Below are 19,991 nucleotides of genomic sequence, written 5' to 3' on the forward strand. Positions count from 1 at the left end.
AAATAACACCTTAATTTTTAAATCATAAGTTTGCAGTTTTTAATGTTTAAATATTTAATCTGTCTGTAGTTTAATTCTGTGTTGCATGATCAATCTTCTCCACCAAAATGGATAGCCAATTTTCTCAACACCGTTTACTGAATGACCGACCCTTCTTTCCTCCAATGTCTTGATGTATCATATATATATATAATACTAAATTCCAATTTTATACATAGGTATGTTAATGAAATATCATTTGGTTGCATTTCTTTCTGAGTTTATTTTCCTGTCATTGTTGCGCCTTATATTTTATTGTTTTACTTGAAAAAAATCACTAGTTATTTTCATACCTTTACTATTTTAAAATGAAATTTAGAATCAATTTTGTTGACTTAGAATCAATTTCTCCTCCAAAATTCCAGTGGGAATTATATCACATGTATTAATCAAGTTAAAGTAAATTGATAAGTTACACAAAAAATATTTTCACAAAAATATTTGCATCTAAGAATATCGCATGACTTCCTAATCATTCAAGCTATATTTTATGTCCTTTAATAAAGTTTTCTTTTTTCAGGTCTGTCTGTCAAATGGCTTAAGTTTATTCTTAGGTACTATGAAGTTTCCTTTTTTCTGCTATTGCAAATGAAATCTTTCCAAAATTTTTTCTAGTGGGTTGTTTCTAATTTAAGTAATATTAGCATATAGATGTTTATGAAATAATATACTCATATTCAGCTGCCATCCTGAACTCTTCTTGCTTCTCATACCTTTTCAACTGATTCTTTTGGGTTTTCTAGGTGAGTAATCACATCCATAAATAAGGGCTTACAGCTTTAAAAAAAATTCATGTTAGAGTTCTTCATTTTAAAAACATTAATAAGCAGTGTGCTCTGTTATCAAAAGCTAATTGCACTCATTCTCTAGGTCACAAAGAGACAACTGACTTTACTATCTCAGATAGTAATCAATGCATCTTTGAAGCGATGCTATTAGGGGTGACTATGGGGAACTTTCTGACTCACTGCCTTTATTCTCTTTAGGGATGCATACACAAACAAAATTAAAACACAGTAATCTTCCTACCTAGAGATAACTGGGAACTCTATTAATTCCACTTCAGACAATTTCCTTCTTATTCATAGAGATGCAATATTTTAACCCCTTCTTCCTTTCCTTTCTCAACTTGTGCTTTTATTACACATACACACACACAAACACACACACAAACACACACACACTTCTCTTATTTTTTTTCCTGAACTGCAAACCACCTTATTCATGACTAAATGTACAAATTTAGTAAAAAAAAAAATAAAAATAGCAAAATTCTGAAACAACAAAAAGGAAGACATAAGTTTTAGATTAAAGTTAAAACAAATAAAGGGCCAATGCCATTAACCTTCATCTAAACTGTTAACAATTTTCCTACATATTCTCCATAAAGATTCCCTTCAATTTATTCATTTTCAACTAATGACATCTGTTTTTCTACAAGTTCGAACACTATAGATACATTTGAATGTTATTTTGAATTCAATTTTAATTACTAACATTTAATTCTATTATTTTTCTTCATTGCACACATTTTGTATGTCAGGAACACACACAGGCTTTTGAAAGGTGGCTCAGGAAACTACTCTGCAATCTCCATACCTCGTTCGTCAAAAAGTATTATAAATTCTATCTTGAGAGTAATTTACCCTTTCTACCCACATCTGCATTTAGGTTCTCAGCATCTTTTGTTTGAATATTCCAATAACATCCTAATTGGTGTTGTAGCTAAGTTCACTCCCATTCAACCCATTCTCTATTCTTCTGCCGAAGTAGTCTCTCTAAAATGCAAATCTCATTAAATTCATTGCTGTTTAACATCTTAAAAAAAAAAATCTTTATTTCCTACTAGAAAGAATCCAAATGCCTTTTTTTAATGACACAGAGAGCCTTCATCATTTGACTCTACCCCTCTCCAGGCTCTTTCTTGCCACTGCCTCCTCAAAACCCATTCTGCAGGCAGACTGACCTACTGGCAGACTTATGATTTCAGCCATTGTGCCTGTATTGTAGAATTAATCAATTCTTTATACAATGGTATATTTATACAATGGCATATTTATACAATGGTAATGAGAATCAACAAACAACTACATGCAACAGTATAAATCAATTTTACAAACATAATATTGAGCAAAAGAATCCAGACACAAAAGATTACATACTATACACTTTCAATTATATAATGGTTAGTACAAACCCCAAAAATCTATGATGCTAAAAGTCAGAACTGTAGTTACTCATGGGTTGGGCTGTGACGAAAAGGGGGCACAAGAGGGTCTTCTGGGACAATGATAATATTCTGGTTTCTTACACATTGTAAATCAACTATAGTTCAATTAAAAAAAGAAGAGATTAAGAAACTAAAAAAAATTATTCTGGCTTCTTGATCTGGATGCTGGTTACATGGGTATGTTCATTTTTTGAAAATCCATTAAATTGTAACTATACTATTTGTACACTTTATGTAAATTTAAGTAAAAGGTAAAATAAGAACAACAACAGTTCTAGTATCACTTTTTTGAAAATTTCCCTATGCCCCTCAGATAAACTTTATCTTACATATATACCAATATTATATTGATGATCATGTTACATTTTATTTATCCAATTCTTTCCTGAGTACTAAGATAATAAATCTCTCTAATGAACTTCCCTGAGTACTAAGATCATAACTTTCTATCCATGTATCCCCATGCCCCAGCACAGTGCCTGGCAGTGAGTAATCACTAATATTATGTAAATGAGGGTTTCTCAATTTATGCACATTTAACATTTTGGCCCAGAGAATTCTTTGTTGTGGGAACTGTCCAGTGCATTGCAAGATATTTAGCAGCATTCCTGGCCTCTAATCACCCAATGTCAGTAGCATCCCTCCAGTTGGGACAACCAAAAATGTCACAAAGCGTTAAATGTACCCTGGGGACCAAAATGCCCTGCTTGACAATCACTTACATAAAAAAATGTTTCTGTCAAAAAATACAAGCCACATGTTTTTCCGCGTGGCTTGCGGTATCTTAGTTCCCCACCAGGGACTGAACCTGGGCCACTGCAGTTAAAGTGGTGGACACCAGGGAATTCCCAAGCCAAGCCAAGCCAAGTGTTAAACAATTCACTTACCAAAAAACTTTGGGCATTACATGGTTTGCTTCTTAGGGGCGACTAAAAAACGTAGGCTGTTTTGAACACTAGAGGGGAAGTTAAGCTCTGCCAGGAAAAGTTTATAAAATGCTTTAAATGTCTAGATAATCAAATGTAATTCATATTAATTGCATGCTAGAATATTCTTTCCTTTGGAATTCTATGCAGAAAAGTGAGTTTGCCAAGCAAAATAATTGTGTAAATAGGACTGTATATTGTGGTGTTTTAAAAAATGACTGCTAATAGTAGCTCTATGTATTCAATGTCCTAACTATAAATTATTTTGCAAGGTTTGTATCTATGAATGGACCATTAATTCTAAAATATTAAGGTTCATAATATTCTATCCATAAAACATTTAGTGTGAATATTCCATAAGAAAACAATAGTTAGAAAATAAAGTACTGTGCATCAGCTATGAGAAGAAAACTTGACCAAGGGCATAACTAGCTTGTTAGAAAATAATGTGTTTGCACTTTATAAACTGCATGTTTTTGATTCAGGATGTGTTTTGAACTTGACCTCCGTTGCAAGATGGTGAGTAGTGAAATAATTGAGTACTATTATGTTAATGGAGTTCGAGAAAAGAAAATGAATTGGTTTATATTTATGTGTCAAACTGATAAAGTATAAATCTGACTCTGCCAAAATTATTTCCTGACAAGCAATTAGAATCAGTCTTTAAGAACAGGCTGCTGAGCCAAAACTGAATATAGAACACAGGCAGTTAATAAAAGAAACAAAACTGGAAAAATACAAGAAAAATGTTTAATCTCATTATTAGTCTGCAATATGCCAATAAAGGCATACAATTTTCACCTATCAAACTAGTAAGATTAAAATTGATAATGGATGTATACTTTCATAAACTGATAGTATGAATATATAAATTTGTACATATTCTGGAGGGCAATTTGGCAGACTCAGCAATCTTGACTGTTATTCTATTTTAAGGAAATATTTCTAAAGTGGTAATCAGAGAAGTATATGACAATTTATATAGAGTGTTTATGATAGGAAATAATAAAGGACCTAAATGATTAATGACAGGGAAATTAAATTACTCATAGCTTGTTTATACTCTGTAGTGACTGACACATCCCTTCCCCCCCGTTTTTGTTCTTTTATAAGAACACTTATAAAACAGAGAAAAGCTTACTTTATATGAAAAGGAGAGTGATTAAGAACAAGGGCTCTGGAGTCAAGACTACCTTGTTCAAATTCTAATTCTATTTTCTTCTACTCTGTGATCTGGGTTAACTTATTAATGATTTAATTTTTCTAAAATCTAATTTTCCTGTTTGTAAAGTGGTACCTCTTGTGTAGGTTTGTTGTGAGGATTAAATAAGACATTACATAAATGTTTATCACAATGCCTGGCACACAGTAAGTGCACAATAAATTTTCATAGCTACGGCATCACTTGGGATGATGTTATTAAGAAACCCAAGATATAAACCTTAATATATGATGGGTTTGCTACTGGGCAAATTAATCAATTAGTCCTAGCTAATAACTATATGTTGAGATTATTGGTGGTTTGTATTTACTTCATTTTGCTTTTCTGTATTTCCCAAATTATTTTTTGGCAAAAACAGTAAAATCAAAATGTATTTAGAAATCTACATTCAGAAAAAAAATTTAAAGCTATTAATAAAAGGCATTTTATTATGCCTTTTGTAAGTCATAAAAACATCTGTCCTTTCCTTATCCTAAATGACCATATGTTTTTCAGTTAAAATCTCACCTTTAATACTGTGTCTTAATAAAAAGGTCACCATTTTTATGCTCTTATTAAACACCTATAATATGCAAAATGCTGGGGTCCTAATATTCTAATTCTAACAAACCAGGAATTATGGAAATTTGAAGACAGATTTTCTGGTTAATAAAATAGGAGCTTTCTGCAGATGGCCTTAAGTTTTATTTTTAGTTACTAACCATCATGAGAAACAGGACATCTAAAAAGGCTTTTGCCTTTTATCCTTCTCTCAAGATGGATCTTAATTTTGACCAGAGGGCAGCCAGTTGGAGGATGAGAAAAGAATTTAACTAATAAGAGATATTTTCTTTCAGAATATTTGCTCAAGATTTCGATAATGAGACTACCTATGATTGCACAGTAAGTACACATCTACTATTGCAATATGGTTATGAACAAACCAAATAAAAATTGATTCCTGAACATCTAAGATGTTTTTATGCTGCTGATATGAATAGAAAATCTCTATTTCTTCATAAGTACTAAATATTACAAGAAATCTAAAAGCATTCAGAGATAAATACAAAAAGTTTAGAGTGGTTTGTATTTTATAAACATCCAAATATCTAACTAGTGAACTTTTCAGGTACTGATTTTGATGTTCACGGAATTAAATACTGGTAAATATACATGAAGAAGTTTGTATCGAACAGTTTCTTTATCCAAGGCAATTGATTTTTCCCTCAATGGTCTCTCTAGCCCCACTGGATCTCTTGTGCCACACATGTAATGTGTTAGTTTTTGCCAGCAACACTGAAATATTTGATGTAGGAGACAAAGGGGAGAAAAAGAGATTGGGGTTTCAAAGACTGGTTATTAGTGCCTGCTACTGTCATTGCCTATATTCAGAACTGAAGGAGTGAAACTTCCTACACAAAATGCTCATATAAGGAAGCTACATCTTCCTTTGCGAGGTATTGAATATGACCTACTGTTCTTCAGGAGAGAAAGGAAAAAAAAAGAAAATGAAAAATTACACGACAACTTGTTTGTTAGGAGTAGCTGCCTACAAAGAATCTCCTGATTGCAAAGAAATTTAGAGGATCTTCTTATTAAATATAAAAAGGACTTGAAGACTAACAAAGGTATGACAGAAATACTGCCTTTTCAGGTTAACCTTTACAAAAAAATACATTACAAAACTCTATTTCCAATTGAGCTTCCCTCAAAATAAAAACAGAATTTCAGATGTCATGAGAAAAGAAAAAGTATATTTATTACAAATAAAACAAGTTGAATACAATGATGTTACTGATATTTTCCTTTATCCCAGGTCTTATACTTTAAAATACCTAAATCATTTTTTTTCATTAAATATGTTTTTCAGAATGAGTACAAGTGAAGAAAAATCTTTTAAAATTATTCACCATTGTTAAAAAAAATAAAAAGTTAAATCTGGATATAATTTCTATTTTAGTGCTTTTCTCCTGACATGACAACTTTGATCTTCCCAGCTGTGTTGTCAAAATAAATAACTTTAGTAGGACATCAGTCAAGGAGGAAAAATAGGTTACTAAAACTTATCTTAAGTGCAGCACTTTAAAGAGATTACTTTAAAGGAATCACTGTGAAGTACTGACCAATAGGAATGAAGCTAATTGCTCTCAAATTTGAAGGCACACATCAAGATAGGGAGGACAAATAAACTCCTAGTTCAAATGATGAATTAATCAAAACCATAATAAAAACCAATAAATGTAACTGAATCTTCTGACACCAGGAATTCAAGTGAGCTTTAGTTGACAGTGAGAATAAATTAAATTACCAAACGTTTTCAGTATTAGTATATTGTTGTACCTCAGGGGGTAAAATCCCTCATTGTGCTTGCAATTACATTCAAGAACAACCTCCTGAACATTAGTTATATATTTATCTCTAACCATTTTCTATTCTTCCACTATAAAACCAATAAACTTGGTGTGAGGTAATGCTGTTTATTAACAGCTACCAATGAAATCAGTAATCTGTCACTGAATGCCCTAGGTTTTAAAATTAAAGAGATTCTTATTGGCATTTAAACTATTACCAGAATCCTTCAGCTGTGACAAGGTATTAACATAGAAGACATTCTTTTTCCTGAATCAATGATGCTTAGAAGAGGTGAAAGGATTCCCTCATATACAATCACTCTGACTTTGAACATTTTCCCTGAAGAATTACAAGAAAATAACAAAATTTTGTGGATGATATTAGAAATGTATTTTTTTGCTAAATGTCTTTTTCCCTCTTTTGGAATGTAAGTTCCTTGAGAATAAGGCCTTATCTTTGTGTTACAGACACCTAACAGAGTATATGGCACAGAGTAAGCCTTTTTGAATAGATTCTGAGAGAATTATTGGATGTATTGAACTAACTTCTCTCCTATGCATACAGAATAGTACTAGTTTATACACCACCTTGGGAGAACTGAGAAGATAGTCACTCAAATCATTTTCTGTGTTTGATACTTTAGATGAGGAACCTTGGCTCAGAAAGGCTGGATAGAGTATGTAAAATCACCAAAAAATTGTTGAGTTGTGAAAACATTATCACCTAAAGGATTGAAAATCTTCTTTCCTAAACGCATTATTATTGCATATTTAACTACTCTAGTTTCAAACCCCTTGAAGACAAGCAACAATTCTTTCCAATTTTTGTAACTCCTGTAAGGTCTAGGACACTATGGTGCAGAGTTCAATTCAGGTAGAAAGCTGGGTATCCAGAACTGAAGACCACTGAATTGAAATGAACTCCTGTTCCCATTACTGGCTCCTAAAAATACAACGTGGTTGCCTCATCTCAGTTCCGTTAACTTCATTTAAACCTTGCCTTTCAAACGCTTACCTCCTCTTCTTTTAAAGTCTGCATTATTCCACTTCGAGTATCTTTTAAATTCAACCTTCTCCAGAATCACTTTTGCTGTCCTTCAAACATCCAATATCTGTGTTATTTCAACGTTATTCTCCCTTTTATTCTTAGAATATAGTGTCTTCTAGATCTCACTTGGCCTTCTGTGGCCTTTCTAAAAGTTTATAATTTCTTCGACTCCTGATACAGTATCTTGGACTTATCCATCTTTCGTGTTAATTATGTAGTTTCCCTGATGTCTTTGCTACTAATTTAATTTCTTCTTAGACAAAAGTATTAAAAGCTACTGAATTCACTTCGAGGTAAATACCCGAAAGAATGGAAAGAAAAACAGGTACTTGCATACTAATGTTCACAGCAGCATTAATATAAGAGCCAAAAGATGGAAACAACTCAAGTACCCATCAACAGATGAATGGATAAACAAACTATTGTATATACACACAATGAGGGATGAAATTGTCAAATATGCTACAACATGAATGAACCTTGAAAATATTATGTTAAGTCAGACATAGAAAGACAAAAATTGTATGATTCCACTTATATGAGGTACCTAGAATAGGCAAATTCAGAGACAGAAAGTAAAATAGAGGTTACCAGGGGCTAGGGGAGGGAGGAATGGGGAGTTATTGTTTAATGTACAGTTTCTATTTGGGATTATGAAAAAGTTCCGGAAACAGATAGTGGTGATGGCTATACAAAATAGTGAATGTACTGTACTTAATGCCACTGAATTGTACACTAAAAAATGATTAAAATAGTAAATTTTATGTTATGTGTATTTTATCACAATTAAAAAATAAAAACCTACAGAAGTAATTTTCTTGACTTTCCTAGAGCAGTCTTTTGCTTCATATCAATTTTATCTCTATTACTAAAGGAAAAGAAGCAGCAGAAGCAAAACCTATCCATACCTTTTCCTGCATTCCCTGTTTATCACTCTCTTTTTAGCTTTTCCCTTTTCCTTTTCCCTCTCATTTTTAGTAAAAATAAAATAAAATTTAATATGGATACTCAGCATTTTCTACACTTCAAGCACAATGATGTTGTGGATACAAACACATATAGAACACTTCAAGTCTACATACACACACTTTCATGCATGCATACACACCCCACTTCAAATCTCCTCAGACTCTTGAAATTGTGTGAAAATTTTACCAAGATTCTTCTCTATTTTTTGTTTGATCTTGTCTTTCATTTAAATACAAGTGAATGACAATAAGATTTATAGTCCAGATAATTAAAGCTTTTTAGTCTAGTTGCCAAATACTTAGTAAATAAAGGAAAATGTCAATTTTAAAAGTTTACCCACACAAAAGAAAACACAGTCTAAAATGTGGGAGGGAAAGATAAATACATCAAAAGGATCTCTAAATGATATTACATAAATTATGGAGTAGCAGAGAAATGATAGTCTCAAAGGAAAAAATGGAGCAGAGTGGAAAGTTACTTTAATCTTAACTACAAAGAGCTATAAGACAACTAAATTTATTATTTTTAGAGATGATACTTTAAAGTTTCAAAAAATTCTTCTGGTCTTAACTAAAAAGGATAAAATTAATAGGAGTAATTTATCCTCATGAAGCCCTGGAAAAATCAGGGAAAATAAATTAGGAAACAAATTTAGTATATGGAAAATTATTGAAAGATCCCGTACACAAGGAACAAAAGTACATAATATATGATATGAAAAGGCAACTGAAGCAAAGATGATGAATGATTTAGAAAATAATCTATTCCTAAATAGAAGAAAGAATGTGGAGTTGTATAAAAAAGCAGAAAGATGGTGGTAGTGAATTTAAAAGTCAGTTTAGGAGTAAATTGGACTGGACTTAAATAGTGAAGCATTTTCCTATTGCTAAGATATGTTTGGACAATATGTAGGCAACACTTCTTGGAAATAAAATCTGATCAGGGTTACAAGACAACAGAGGAGCAGCACCAGTGATTTATCAGATGCAGAGAAGTATAAAGGAGGCAATATGGACCAATCAGCAAGTTGCAAGGCTGAGTACACAGGCGATGAATGCGATGTCTCATGTCAACTAATGGGGCAGCCATGTGCAGCAAATAGGTAGAGAAGAACAGTAGTCAAGCAAATTCATTCAGCAGTCCAACTTAGTGGCACAAGGCAAGTAGAGATAGGTAATGAAAGTGCTAAACAATCTGAACCTACTTATGATATTACTGGTATAGATTGGGTAGGGCAAGATCAGGCAGACAGATAGCATAGCACTTGGAAGGCCACGGTATAGGAGAATGGTAGGAGAGCCAACAGACAATGCTGGGCAGTCTAAAATGCTAAAATAGCAGATGAATATGTAGTACCAGGCCATTTGCTGAAGGACAAAGCACCAGTGAGTGAAGAACGCAAATCATTCAGCAGATAAGTAATGGGGGGAAAAAGGAGAGACAAAAATCAAAGGCAGTCAAACAGGAAGACAGGACAGCAGAGAAGCGATGACAGATCATCAGAAGCAATTGGGTAGGGTAGTGAAAAGCTGTCAGCAGGAGAACAAAACAACATTCAGGAAAAGATGAGATTAAGAGTGAAGCAGTCTCCTGAATGGGGTGTCTTCCATCTAGGAAATAGTCATCAATAAACTGCATATGAGAATCCACAAGAGAAATAGCACACAAATGGAGATAGCATATGGATCTGAACTCTACTGCCCAGGGATACGGAATGACCCTAGAACATAGATACATAACAATCCACAAGGAAATTAAACAGATGGGAAAAATGGGTCCAAGCATTTTTTTATGATGATAAAAGAAACCAAAACACTAAAAATTATTAATCTGGAAATGATTGGCTGGGATTGAAGTCTTCGCTTACCCCTTTCTGGAGCCCACAAAATGGGAATGTTGGGAATTTCTGCAGCAGAAAAACAGAAGAGAAAAGGGATTTCTGACTCCCAGTTTGAGGAAAGCAGGTCAAATTTAGGGCTGTATAAACTGGTTCAGGGAAACAAGAACCAGCCTGAACCTTCTCCCTTCCTCAGAATCAGGCCATTCCTGAGGTTTGGGAAAGGTTTAGGAAGCCCTCACCCCATCATTCCCCACAACCTCCCCTTTCACACTTACCTCCAGTGCAAACAGTTTCCAGCAAGGAGGTACTTGGGAAAATTCACTCCCATGTTTACACCATGGCAAAATTTCAGGATAGCCAACTAATAGTACTTCCTGTGTAGGCCAGGTTCTTGTTCAGTGGGATCCCTTCCACCCTTCGTGAGTGAGCAGAGGGGACAGGTTACTAGAAACTACCTACCTCTTTGAAAGTGGATGAGAAATGAAGCAGGGGTAGTAATACAATAAATAAATAGTAATACTAGTAAATACCTTGATGATCTCATCAGTTGTCATGGATTTTAATTCCATTAAGATACTGATGACTCTAAAAAAATAGTATCTCTAGCCCAGACTTCTCCTTTGAACTCCAGATGCATATACCTAACTGCCAACTTAACACCTCCATTTGGATATCTAAAGGCAATTCAAATTTCCATGACCAAAGTAAAACGCCTGATCTTCCTCCTCAAACCTCTTCTTCCCCCAGTCTTCTCCATTTCACTGAATGGCAACCTCCATTCTTCCAATTGCCCAAGTCAAAGTCCTGGATCTTATACTCGACTCTTCTCTTTCTCTTACTCCATCTGTTACCTCTACCTTCAATATATAACAATAATGTATTTCTCACTACCTCTATCTCTATCATTGGTCTGAGTCACTATCATTTTTCACCTGGATTATTTCAATAGCCTCCTATATGCTGTCCCTGTTTAAATATAAGTCAGATCATGTTACACCTCTGCTCAAAACTCTCCATTATACTAAGGGTGACACACAGGTTCTACATGATCCATGGCTTGCTCCTTCTCCTCCTTTAGGTCTTTGCTCAAATGTCACCTTATCAATGAAGCCTTGCTTGATAGCCTTATTTAAAATTACAACCCTCTTTCCTGCCTGTACTATCTATCCACCTTCTCTGGTTTATTTTTATCCATAGTACTTATCACCATCTCTAATAGTATGCATTTTACTAATTTACTTATATTTGTGACACACCACTAAAATGTAAATTCCATAAAGGCAGAATCTTCGGACTTCTTTGTTCACTGCTGTATCCCCAATATCTTGAACAGTGCCTGGTATATACACAGTAGGCACTCAGGGCATATTTGAGTCTATGAAGTGTTAATTTTCGTAGGGCAACCCCTTTCCGTCTTAAATTCTCAGAGCATTTTTCTGAAAAGCTTACACACTATGAGCTTTTGATTAACAGAGCAGATGCTTATATACTATAGGTTAGGAATGTCCTAAAGTAGGGGGTGGCAAACCACAGCCAATGGGACAAATCTTGCCTGCTGTCTGTTTTTTGCATGGCCTGCAATCTAATGGTAATCTTCCCATTTTTAAATGATTGAAAAAAAACTCAAAAGAAGAGTAATACTTCATGACATGAAAATTATGAGAAAGCCAATTTTAGTGTCCATAAATAAAGTTTTATTGGGGCACAGCATGGCCCATTCATTTATATCATCATATGGCAGATTTTGTGCTACAGGGCTGGCAGAGCTGAGTAGTTATGACAGAGACTATGTAGCCCACAAAGCCTGAAATATTTATTATCTCTAAATATTTACTACCTCTAAAGAATAAGTTTGCTGATCCCTCTTCTAAGGTATTTTATATTTAAAAGGCAAACAGTAATAACTAAAGTTTGAACAAAGATAAACTAGAGCATTATTATTAATACTGTTGCTACTGTTGCACAAGATACACCTATGAGGGAAGGTGCATTTGTATTAGGATAGGCTTTCACTATTATATAAAAGCAGACCTCTCATTCTTCTAAATATTTAATACTGATGGTGATATTCATTCATCTATCCACCCCACAGAGCAGTCCCATCTTAAGGGACAGGATACAGTACAGGCAAGTCTTGAAAAATGCCAAAAAGGGAGTAAATGAGAACGGGGAACTAAATAGGACCCACAAATAGAACTCATATCAAAGTATCACATAATTACCCAAAACCTCTAAATACCGTGTTTAACAATAGTGGGAAATTGGCATGACGTGAATCTCTTTTGAACCTTATCAATGGGGTTATAATGCGGGTCTCCTATATAAAATATAGTCTTGAATCATTGCAAGCATGAGAAACATTATAATAAGACCCCATTTTACTTTACTTACTTATTTATTTACTGCCATGCCGCATGGCATGTGGGATCTTAGTCCCCGACTAGGGATTAAACCCATGCCCCCCTGCGTTGGAAGCACGGAGTCAACCACTGGACCGCCAGGGAAATCCCATATTTATACAATGTTCAAAACTAATTTTGTCATTGCTTCCAATGCCTACATTTTGTAGAAAAGTTTTTTTAAAATTTGCAGAACTCTATTCAAAATCACCTCCTAATCAAAACTGACCTATCTTCTCCTCACATAAAATTTCACGCTGAGGATTATTACATGCAAGGGCCATATATCATATGCTGCAATCAAACTTATGGGAAGGAGTGAAGAAGGTGAGGGGAAAACACTTAAATTATTCAATGACATCCATCAATATAATGCTACCTTCAGTCTTCATAGAGGATTATAATATATTGCCTCTTATCAATTGGTCCTTTCAGCACAATCAATTACTTCTTCTGCATTGTTGCCTTTGATATTTGATGTCTTTCTCTCTCTCTGTGAAACTGGTAACAGTTCATTTTCAAACTCCATACTTCCAACAGCTTTACTTCTTTCTTCTCAGCATCTTTTGAAGGAACTTGGATTCTTCCTGTAAATTCTCAGTTGTGTCTGTTATTATGATTATCTGAAATGGTTACTCCCTCTGTTGGATATTTGTCTGCCATTCTTTAATAGCAGCCATGGTTTTCCCAAGTTCCAATATGAGGAAATAATACTAGTAAAATTATTAGAATAATTCTAAACAGTTTATTTTGTTATCTGAGTCCATTTTCTTACCCTCTGTCAGTTTCCTTTCATGCCTGGCAATAACATAAAGTTACAAATATTCTGCTCTAATTCAGTGATATTATTCTAAGAAGCTCAGAGGACTTGATAGATATAAATCCATTTGTCATCATATTACATTTTGTGTGAAAAGCGATATTAAGTCCATTTTATAGATGGAGATCTAATAAAAGGAAGATGAATTCACATTCTTGGTTTCAGACAATAATGAAGAAAGGAATATTCTGAAATCTTCATTCCTGAAACTATATCTCTAAATAAACATGCTTTTAGCATTTTATATTTGCAAAATATTTAATGATGCTTTGTTGTCAATATCTTAGCACACATTTTGCAAAACTATTCTAGTATGTCAGTCTCTGTTCATTTTAAGAGAGTAGGTTGTAAGGGTGAGTTGGAACACTGATTTCAAGATTTTATTACTCTGATAAATTCAAGGTAAAAATAAACATTTAGCATGTCATCTCTGCTTCTTTTTCCTTTTCTGTAACTATTGTATTATATACCTTAGGTCCTATCCTGCTTGATTTTTTCCCCAGAGAAAAATTCTTTCAATATTTACTCAACCATTATCTACTTACTTTTTAAGCTAAAGTTTTCTATTTAGATTGTAGGTAATAATAGGAAACATTTATGTAGCAAATAAATATTGCTTTTAGTGTTTTACTTACATTAACTCACATACTATAACTACCCTCTGAGGTAGGTACTCTTATTCTCTCCATTTTACACATAAGAAAACTGAGTAAAGTAAGTTGTGTAAGGTCACATGCTAGTAAGAGGTGAATCTAGGATTCAAATCCAAGTAGTCTGTGCTCTTAAGCACTATGTTATGCTGCGTCACAAATGGTTATATGGGCAACACTACTTTTCTAGTAAGAGCTCTAATTAGACATAGAATTTACGATAATAAGTATATTTGTACTCACTTGTATGTTAACTGATATGATTGATCTCTCTTCCCCATTAGGATTCCCCAAAAGTTGAAAACTTGTTCTGATGCAGAGTAGGCATACAATAAAGAAACGTACTTAAGGGAAAATGAAGACAGCGTTTTATTTATAGGTTCTTCATATATGAAATTTTTCTTTTTGCCTTATGCTTAAAATTCCAAAATCCCCGCCTCAAGGAACAATGTACACTTCCCTCTGTAGTATTGCTATGTGGAACAGGAGGCTTTCAACATCATTTTTAAATGCAATGTCACATATTGCTCTAATTATCTGAATGTTCTAATGTTATACCTGTTACTTTTCAACTGGGATAGTAATACTAAGGAGCTTTTCCTTTTAATGCATAAATAAAACAGAGGGTAAATGTCTTGGGTAAGGTGGCAGGGTTGGACTTTCAAATAATTAGAATTACACAAGCAATGAACTCTCAGATGAAAGAAGCTGTGACTGAGATGTTCACACAAAGTCTGGGAATGATGAAAAGGTCATGCTAGGACTTTGAACATGACGGATTTTGAATTCTCATCAAACAGTGATTTCTCTATTATTACCTAGTAATTTTATATAAAACATTAAGCCAACTCGAGGTACAGCACTGACAAAAATCTATGATAAAAAATATTCCTTCTTTTGATGGTAAGATAAGTATTGACTGAAAAGGTTTCCGAACAACAAACCAACAAAATTGGAACCTGGTGCTTCACAGCAGTTTAAATTTTATATAATGGTGTGGATAGTCACTAGGTTTGCAGATTACATCAGAACTTCAAAAACAAAATAAAACAAAACAAAAACCAGGGCAAAAAACCAATCTTCAAAAAGAATGATGTTAGTCTTACTGGGGGATGTACATTTGAATAAGTGCCAATTCTCAAAAGGGTTTACTTTTAGAAAGGATTGATGGCATGGTTTTACTGTGTGTATTGGTTGATAGTCATCTTATGAATTCTGGCTTCAGAGGAATCTCTGAATAATGATATTTGCTATTTTTCATCTCCACAGATGGTACTACTCTAGCTATTCTAAGAAAGGGATTAAAATAACATAGTTCTAGTTTATCTATCCTTCTATGTAAAGTGAATCTTCTGCTCTAGCCAGGAAGATTTTCTTAATTTTATCTTTCTCTGTAGCTTGATCATACATTTCCCTTTCTTTCTTACTCCCATCAGTAATGTCTTCTTCTCTCCTAATCTAAATCCTATTTCTCTCCTTCAATTTAGCTTAAATTCTACTTGTATAAAAATTTCACTGATAGCTCAGCTTTACATTAATCTTTCCTTTTAAAGAATTTTTTTGACCTGAATTGTCTGAACATTTTTGATACTAAGTTTGTATTGTTTTGATTTGCCAGGTGACAATTTTAGGAGTACATGTACTTTAGCATTCACTCAATAAAGCCCAAGGTGCTTGATAAATACTTGTTAAATTGAACAAAGACTATAAATGCTGTTTTTAGCAAACTGGTAGGTCGTAAATGTGCCCATGCTCTGAGGCATATACTACTTTACAATGGATAATGCAAAATAAATATAAGCCCCAGATAAAAGGGACTATTACTAAAAAGCTATCCTGAATGTCACATATTTGGGCCATTTCAAGCCATATTCCAAAAATTTTAAACTACAGAGGAACAAAGTAAATAGGTTCAGACAGGATATCTGGAGGTACTTAATGCAACTGCACTAATAATCCACATATAATATAGACTATAGAAATTCTTATTCTTGTTCCTTTGCCCATGCCCTGAAGTAGTAGTGGGAAACTGTTGACTAACATTCTTATTTTTTAGACATATCCACCAGGTATGCTAATAGCTAACAATAGGTATCGGAGTACAATGGTTAGTAGCAGAAACATTTGGCGGCTGTCATATCTAATTAGAGGTAATAGGTAATATTATTAATTAAATGAGAAAGAAAAAGGTAAAGGAAAAAAGGACATTTACTGAGCATCTACAAACATGCCAGGTTTTATACTAGATGCTTTTACATGCATTATAGTCACTTCCTAGCTTGGATAACCTTGGGCAAATCAATTAATTGATCTGTCTCAGTTTCTCCACCTTTAAAATAGATACAACAATAGTACCTGCCTCATATGGTTATTTTGAAGGCTAAATGAATTAACATATGCTTGAAATAGCTCCTGACACATAGTAAGTGCTATATATATTTGTTAATTATTATTATTGACTACTTTTATTATCTCAATTATCAGAAAAAACAACCTTGAGAGGTAGGCATTAGCTAATTGAGTAGATGAGAAAACTGAAGTTTGAACAGGTTAATTTGCTTTAATTTCATAGTTAGTGGTAGAGTTTTAGATTCAAATTTAGGTCTGTCTGACTCTACAGTGTTAGTATCAGGATATAGACATATTGCATCCCAACATATTTAGACAAAGGTAAAAAGATGAAAACATATTTCCCAAGTCCAGGACTATTTCATAAAAATTACAAAAAGAGCTCCTTCAAACGGCATAAAATATAACCTTATTTGACCATAAAGGGATAGTATATTTTATTGAATCTAGTTTTAAATATTTCCAGTACAAGAGTTTCTAGTATTCTGCTTTCTTACCAATTTCACACTGTTTAGTTATCCTATTTATACAGAACAATTTTAAAATACTCAAAATTTTATTTCAATATGGCTATTTTTACCTTTACCATGTATAATAGGTATTTTACTTTAGTCATAACAATGTTAGAATTACAAAATAAATATTCATAGAGTTCTACAGTATCAGTATATGATATTTTGCTAGGGAAATTAACAATGTTTTCTAGAGAATATTGATACATACTTGAAAGCAACTATATAATTTAAATGACCTACAGCAGTGATCAAATTTTCTTTCAAAAACAGAAATTATTAAACGTGGTGCTCTGCTATGCTTCTGCTATAATGCAGGAGAGTTCTTCTGGTTTTTAAAATGTCCAATGTTAACTTTTAGATGGTGCTGTTAAATGTAAATCCTCACTGAGTTTCACAAGAGTCACAAATTAAGAATCATTAACATATAGTCAGTAACTCAGCTCAATTATGTCTCCTTCCTTTTACTTACACAGTATTCTCATTTTTGAAGCATTATAATGTAAGAAAAATGGTTAATGACCACATAAAATTATAGTTGACTTACAGTACATTCACACCTGAAGTTATGAAATATATAAATTTCAATATACTGATTATGAAACAAATTTTATAAAATAGTTTTTCTTTGATTTGATATTTCTGTAAAAAAATTCCTAATAACCCTAGTGGAAAATATTTGTAGAAAGGCTTAGGTAGTAATCTGTTCCAAAGAAATGTAAATATTTTAGGCTATAAACAAAATATGTGATCTGGAATTCATAATCTTTTCCTAGAAATTCATCCTTTGTACCAGATTTTACCTCTTTCAGCATTAGTCATTTTGTCAGATGCCTCTTCATTTCCAAAATGAACCATAAAAACCCTTTTAAATGAATATCCTTTACATCAAATTTATAGTTTCCTGAAATTTTTGTGATTCCTCCTTTAGTTGGATTATTTCATAATGACAAATTTTATCAGGACACTTTTTAGGAGATACTACTACGAACAACAGCTTGAAAATTTTTTCGGAGTGAGACTTTACTTAATGTATAACAAACAAATCCAATAATTTGATCAATTTTGAAGGTTCAAAATTTTATATATTATTTATAATGAGGGATCTTTTGTTTCTATTATTCTATATTGTCTACTGAAACAATGGGGCAATACACTTTATTTTGGAAGAAAACTGTTCTTTCTTTGCTCCTTCTAAAAGTAAAAATTTAAGAAATGAAACCCAACATCATTTCAAATTACTAAAGAACAAAAGGTAAAAGTAAATTTAAAAGTCAGTTAAAAATGTGAGTAAAGATGACTTAAGTTCATCTAACAGACCAGAGGTTGGCAAACTTTTTCTGCAAAGGATAAGATAGTAAATATTTTAGGCTTTGCAGGCCTATATGGTTTTCATTCAACTATTCAGTCCTGCTGTTGTAGCCATAGGCAGTAGGTCAATGAATGAGTGTGGCTATGTTCCAATAAAACTTCATTTATGGACACTGAAATTTAAATTTCAAATAGCTCTCGTGTCACAAAGTATTATTTTCCTTTTGACTTCTTTCAGCCATTTAAAAATGAAAAATCCATTCTTAGTTCACAAGTCATACAAAAAAATACGACAGGCTGAATTTGGCCTACAGGCCGTAGTTTGCTGACCCGTGCAATAGATTGAGTTTCTTGAGGACAGGGACCATGCCTTATTCATTTTTTAACTCCAGCACCCAGCATGGAATCAGATACATATCAAGGATTAAAAATAAAAAGCTTGATAAATGAATAAATAAATGAGACCTAAGATGAATGCTAGGCTTTTATTTAACTCTTTAATTCATAATCAAAATATTACTATACAACCTTTTGTTCAGGTGTAGCTTAGTAGTCTAAAAGTGCTGAAAATTATTTTTACCTTACAAATATTAAATAGTTCAGTATTTTCTAATTTACCATAATATATTATCAAACATTTCTTTGTAATTGCAAAGATGTTCTTTTTAAAATAAATGTTTCTTCATCTTTTATTCTCTTCTAGACTTTATGTCTAAAGGGCTTTCACTTTACCTCACTTATACGTCCTTAATTATACTTTTACCTTTTAAGAATAATAAAAGATTCTTTACGTAATAATATCTATTTTGGATATTATTGCTTTTAAGTGATAATGGGACATGAAGAGATAATATACTTGGTATAGCAATGAGTTAACGTTCTATAGAATTTTATTACTAGCATTTCACCAATGTCAACGGATTATCCAACCTTTATCAGATCCGAGAAAATGCAATCTATTATTAAAAATAAAACTTTTCAGAAGTTGCAGAGTATGGATTATTATGCTACTATATGTAAGCTTTGATAGTGTCTCATGTTGAGAGGCAGGGAACAGACTAGCAGGTACGTGACTATCAGATGAACCTCATTCTAAGATACAGGGCCTAAAAGTAGAAACAAATTCATAATTTAGGAAAATCAATTCTGATTGCCTTATTTGTATAAAATATATAAATAAGATACACTTTACTAAACTTGCTATTTCCATTTTTCTGTTAATAGACCTGGAAGAACTCTAAAGCTATTAAAATTTTCATTTTCTCTAAGGTTCAAACACAGTGACGATAACTTTAGATTGCTTTATTTCACTCATTCAATTTATCATTTTCCCCCTTCCTTTTTTT

General features: G+C 33.0%; 1 protein-coding gene across 15 annotated transcripts in view; it reads right to left on the reverse strand.

The window, feature by feature from the left end:
* GPHN (gephyrin) overlaps positions 1-19,991 on the reverse strand; it is a 611,785-nt gene that overhangs the window by 319,171 nt on the left and 272,623 nt on the right. For 4 of the 15 annotated variants that reach the window (XM_082386487.1, XM_082386490.1, XM_082386493.1 and 1 more), the window contains one exon: positions 10,632-10,670. The exons of 8 other annotated variants lie outside the window; for them this stretch is intronic. In XM_082386487.1, the coding sequence (XP_082242613.1) occupies positions 10,632-10,670 (39 nt within the window). Of the gene's footprint in view, positions 1-10,631; positions 10,671-14,716; positions 14,818-19,991 lie in introns of all 15 variants that reach the window. 3 more of the 15 variants (XM_082386483.1, XM_082386491.1, XM_082386485.1) reach the window with 1 other exon arrangement.

This window comes from Balaenoptera borealis (assembly GCF_965194805.1).
Source record: "Balaenoptera borealis genome assembly, chromosome: 3".
In the NCBI taxonomy this organism is placed as follows: domain Eukaryota; kingdom Metazoa; phylum Chordata; class Mammalia; order Artiodactyla; family Balaenopteridae; genus Balaenoptera; species Balaenoptera borealis.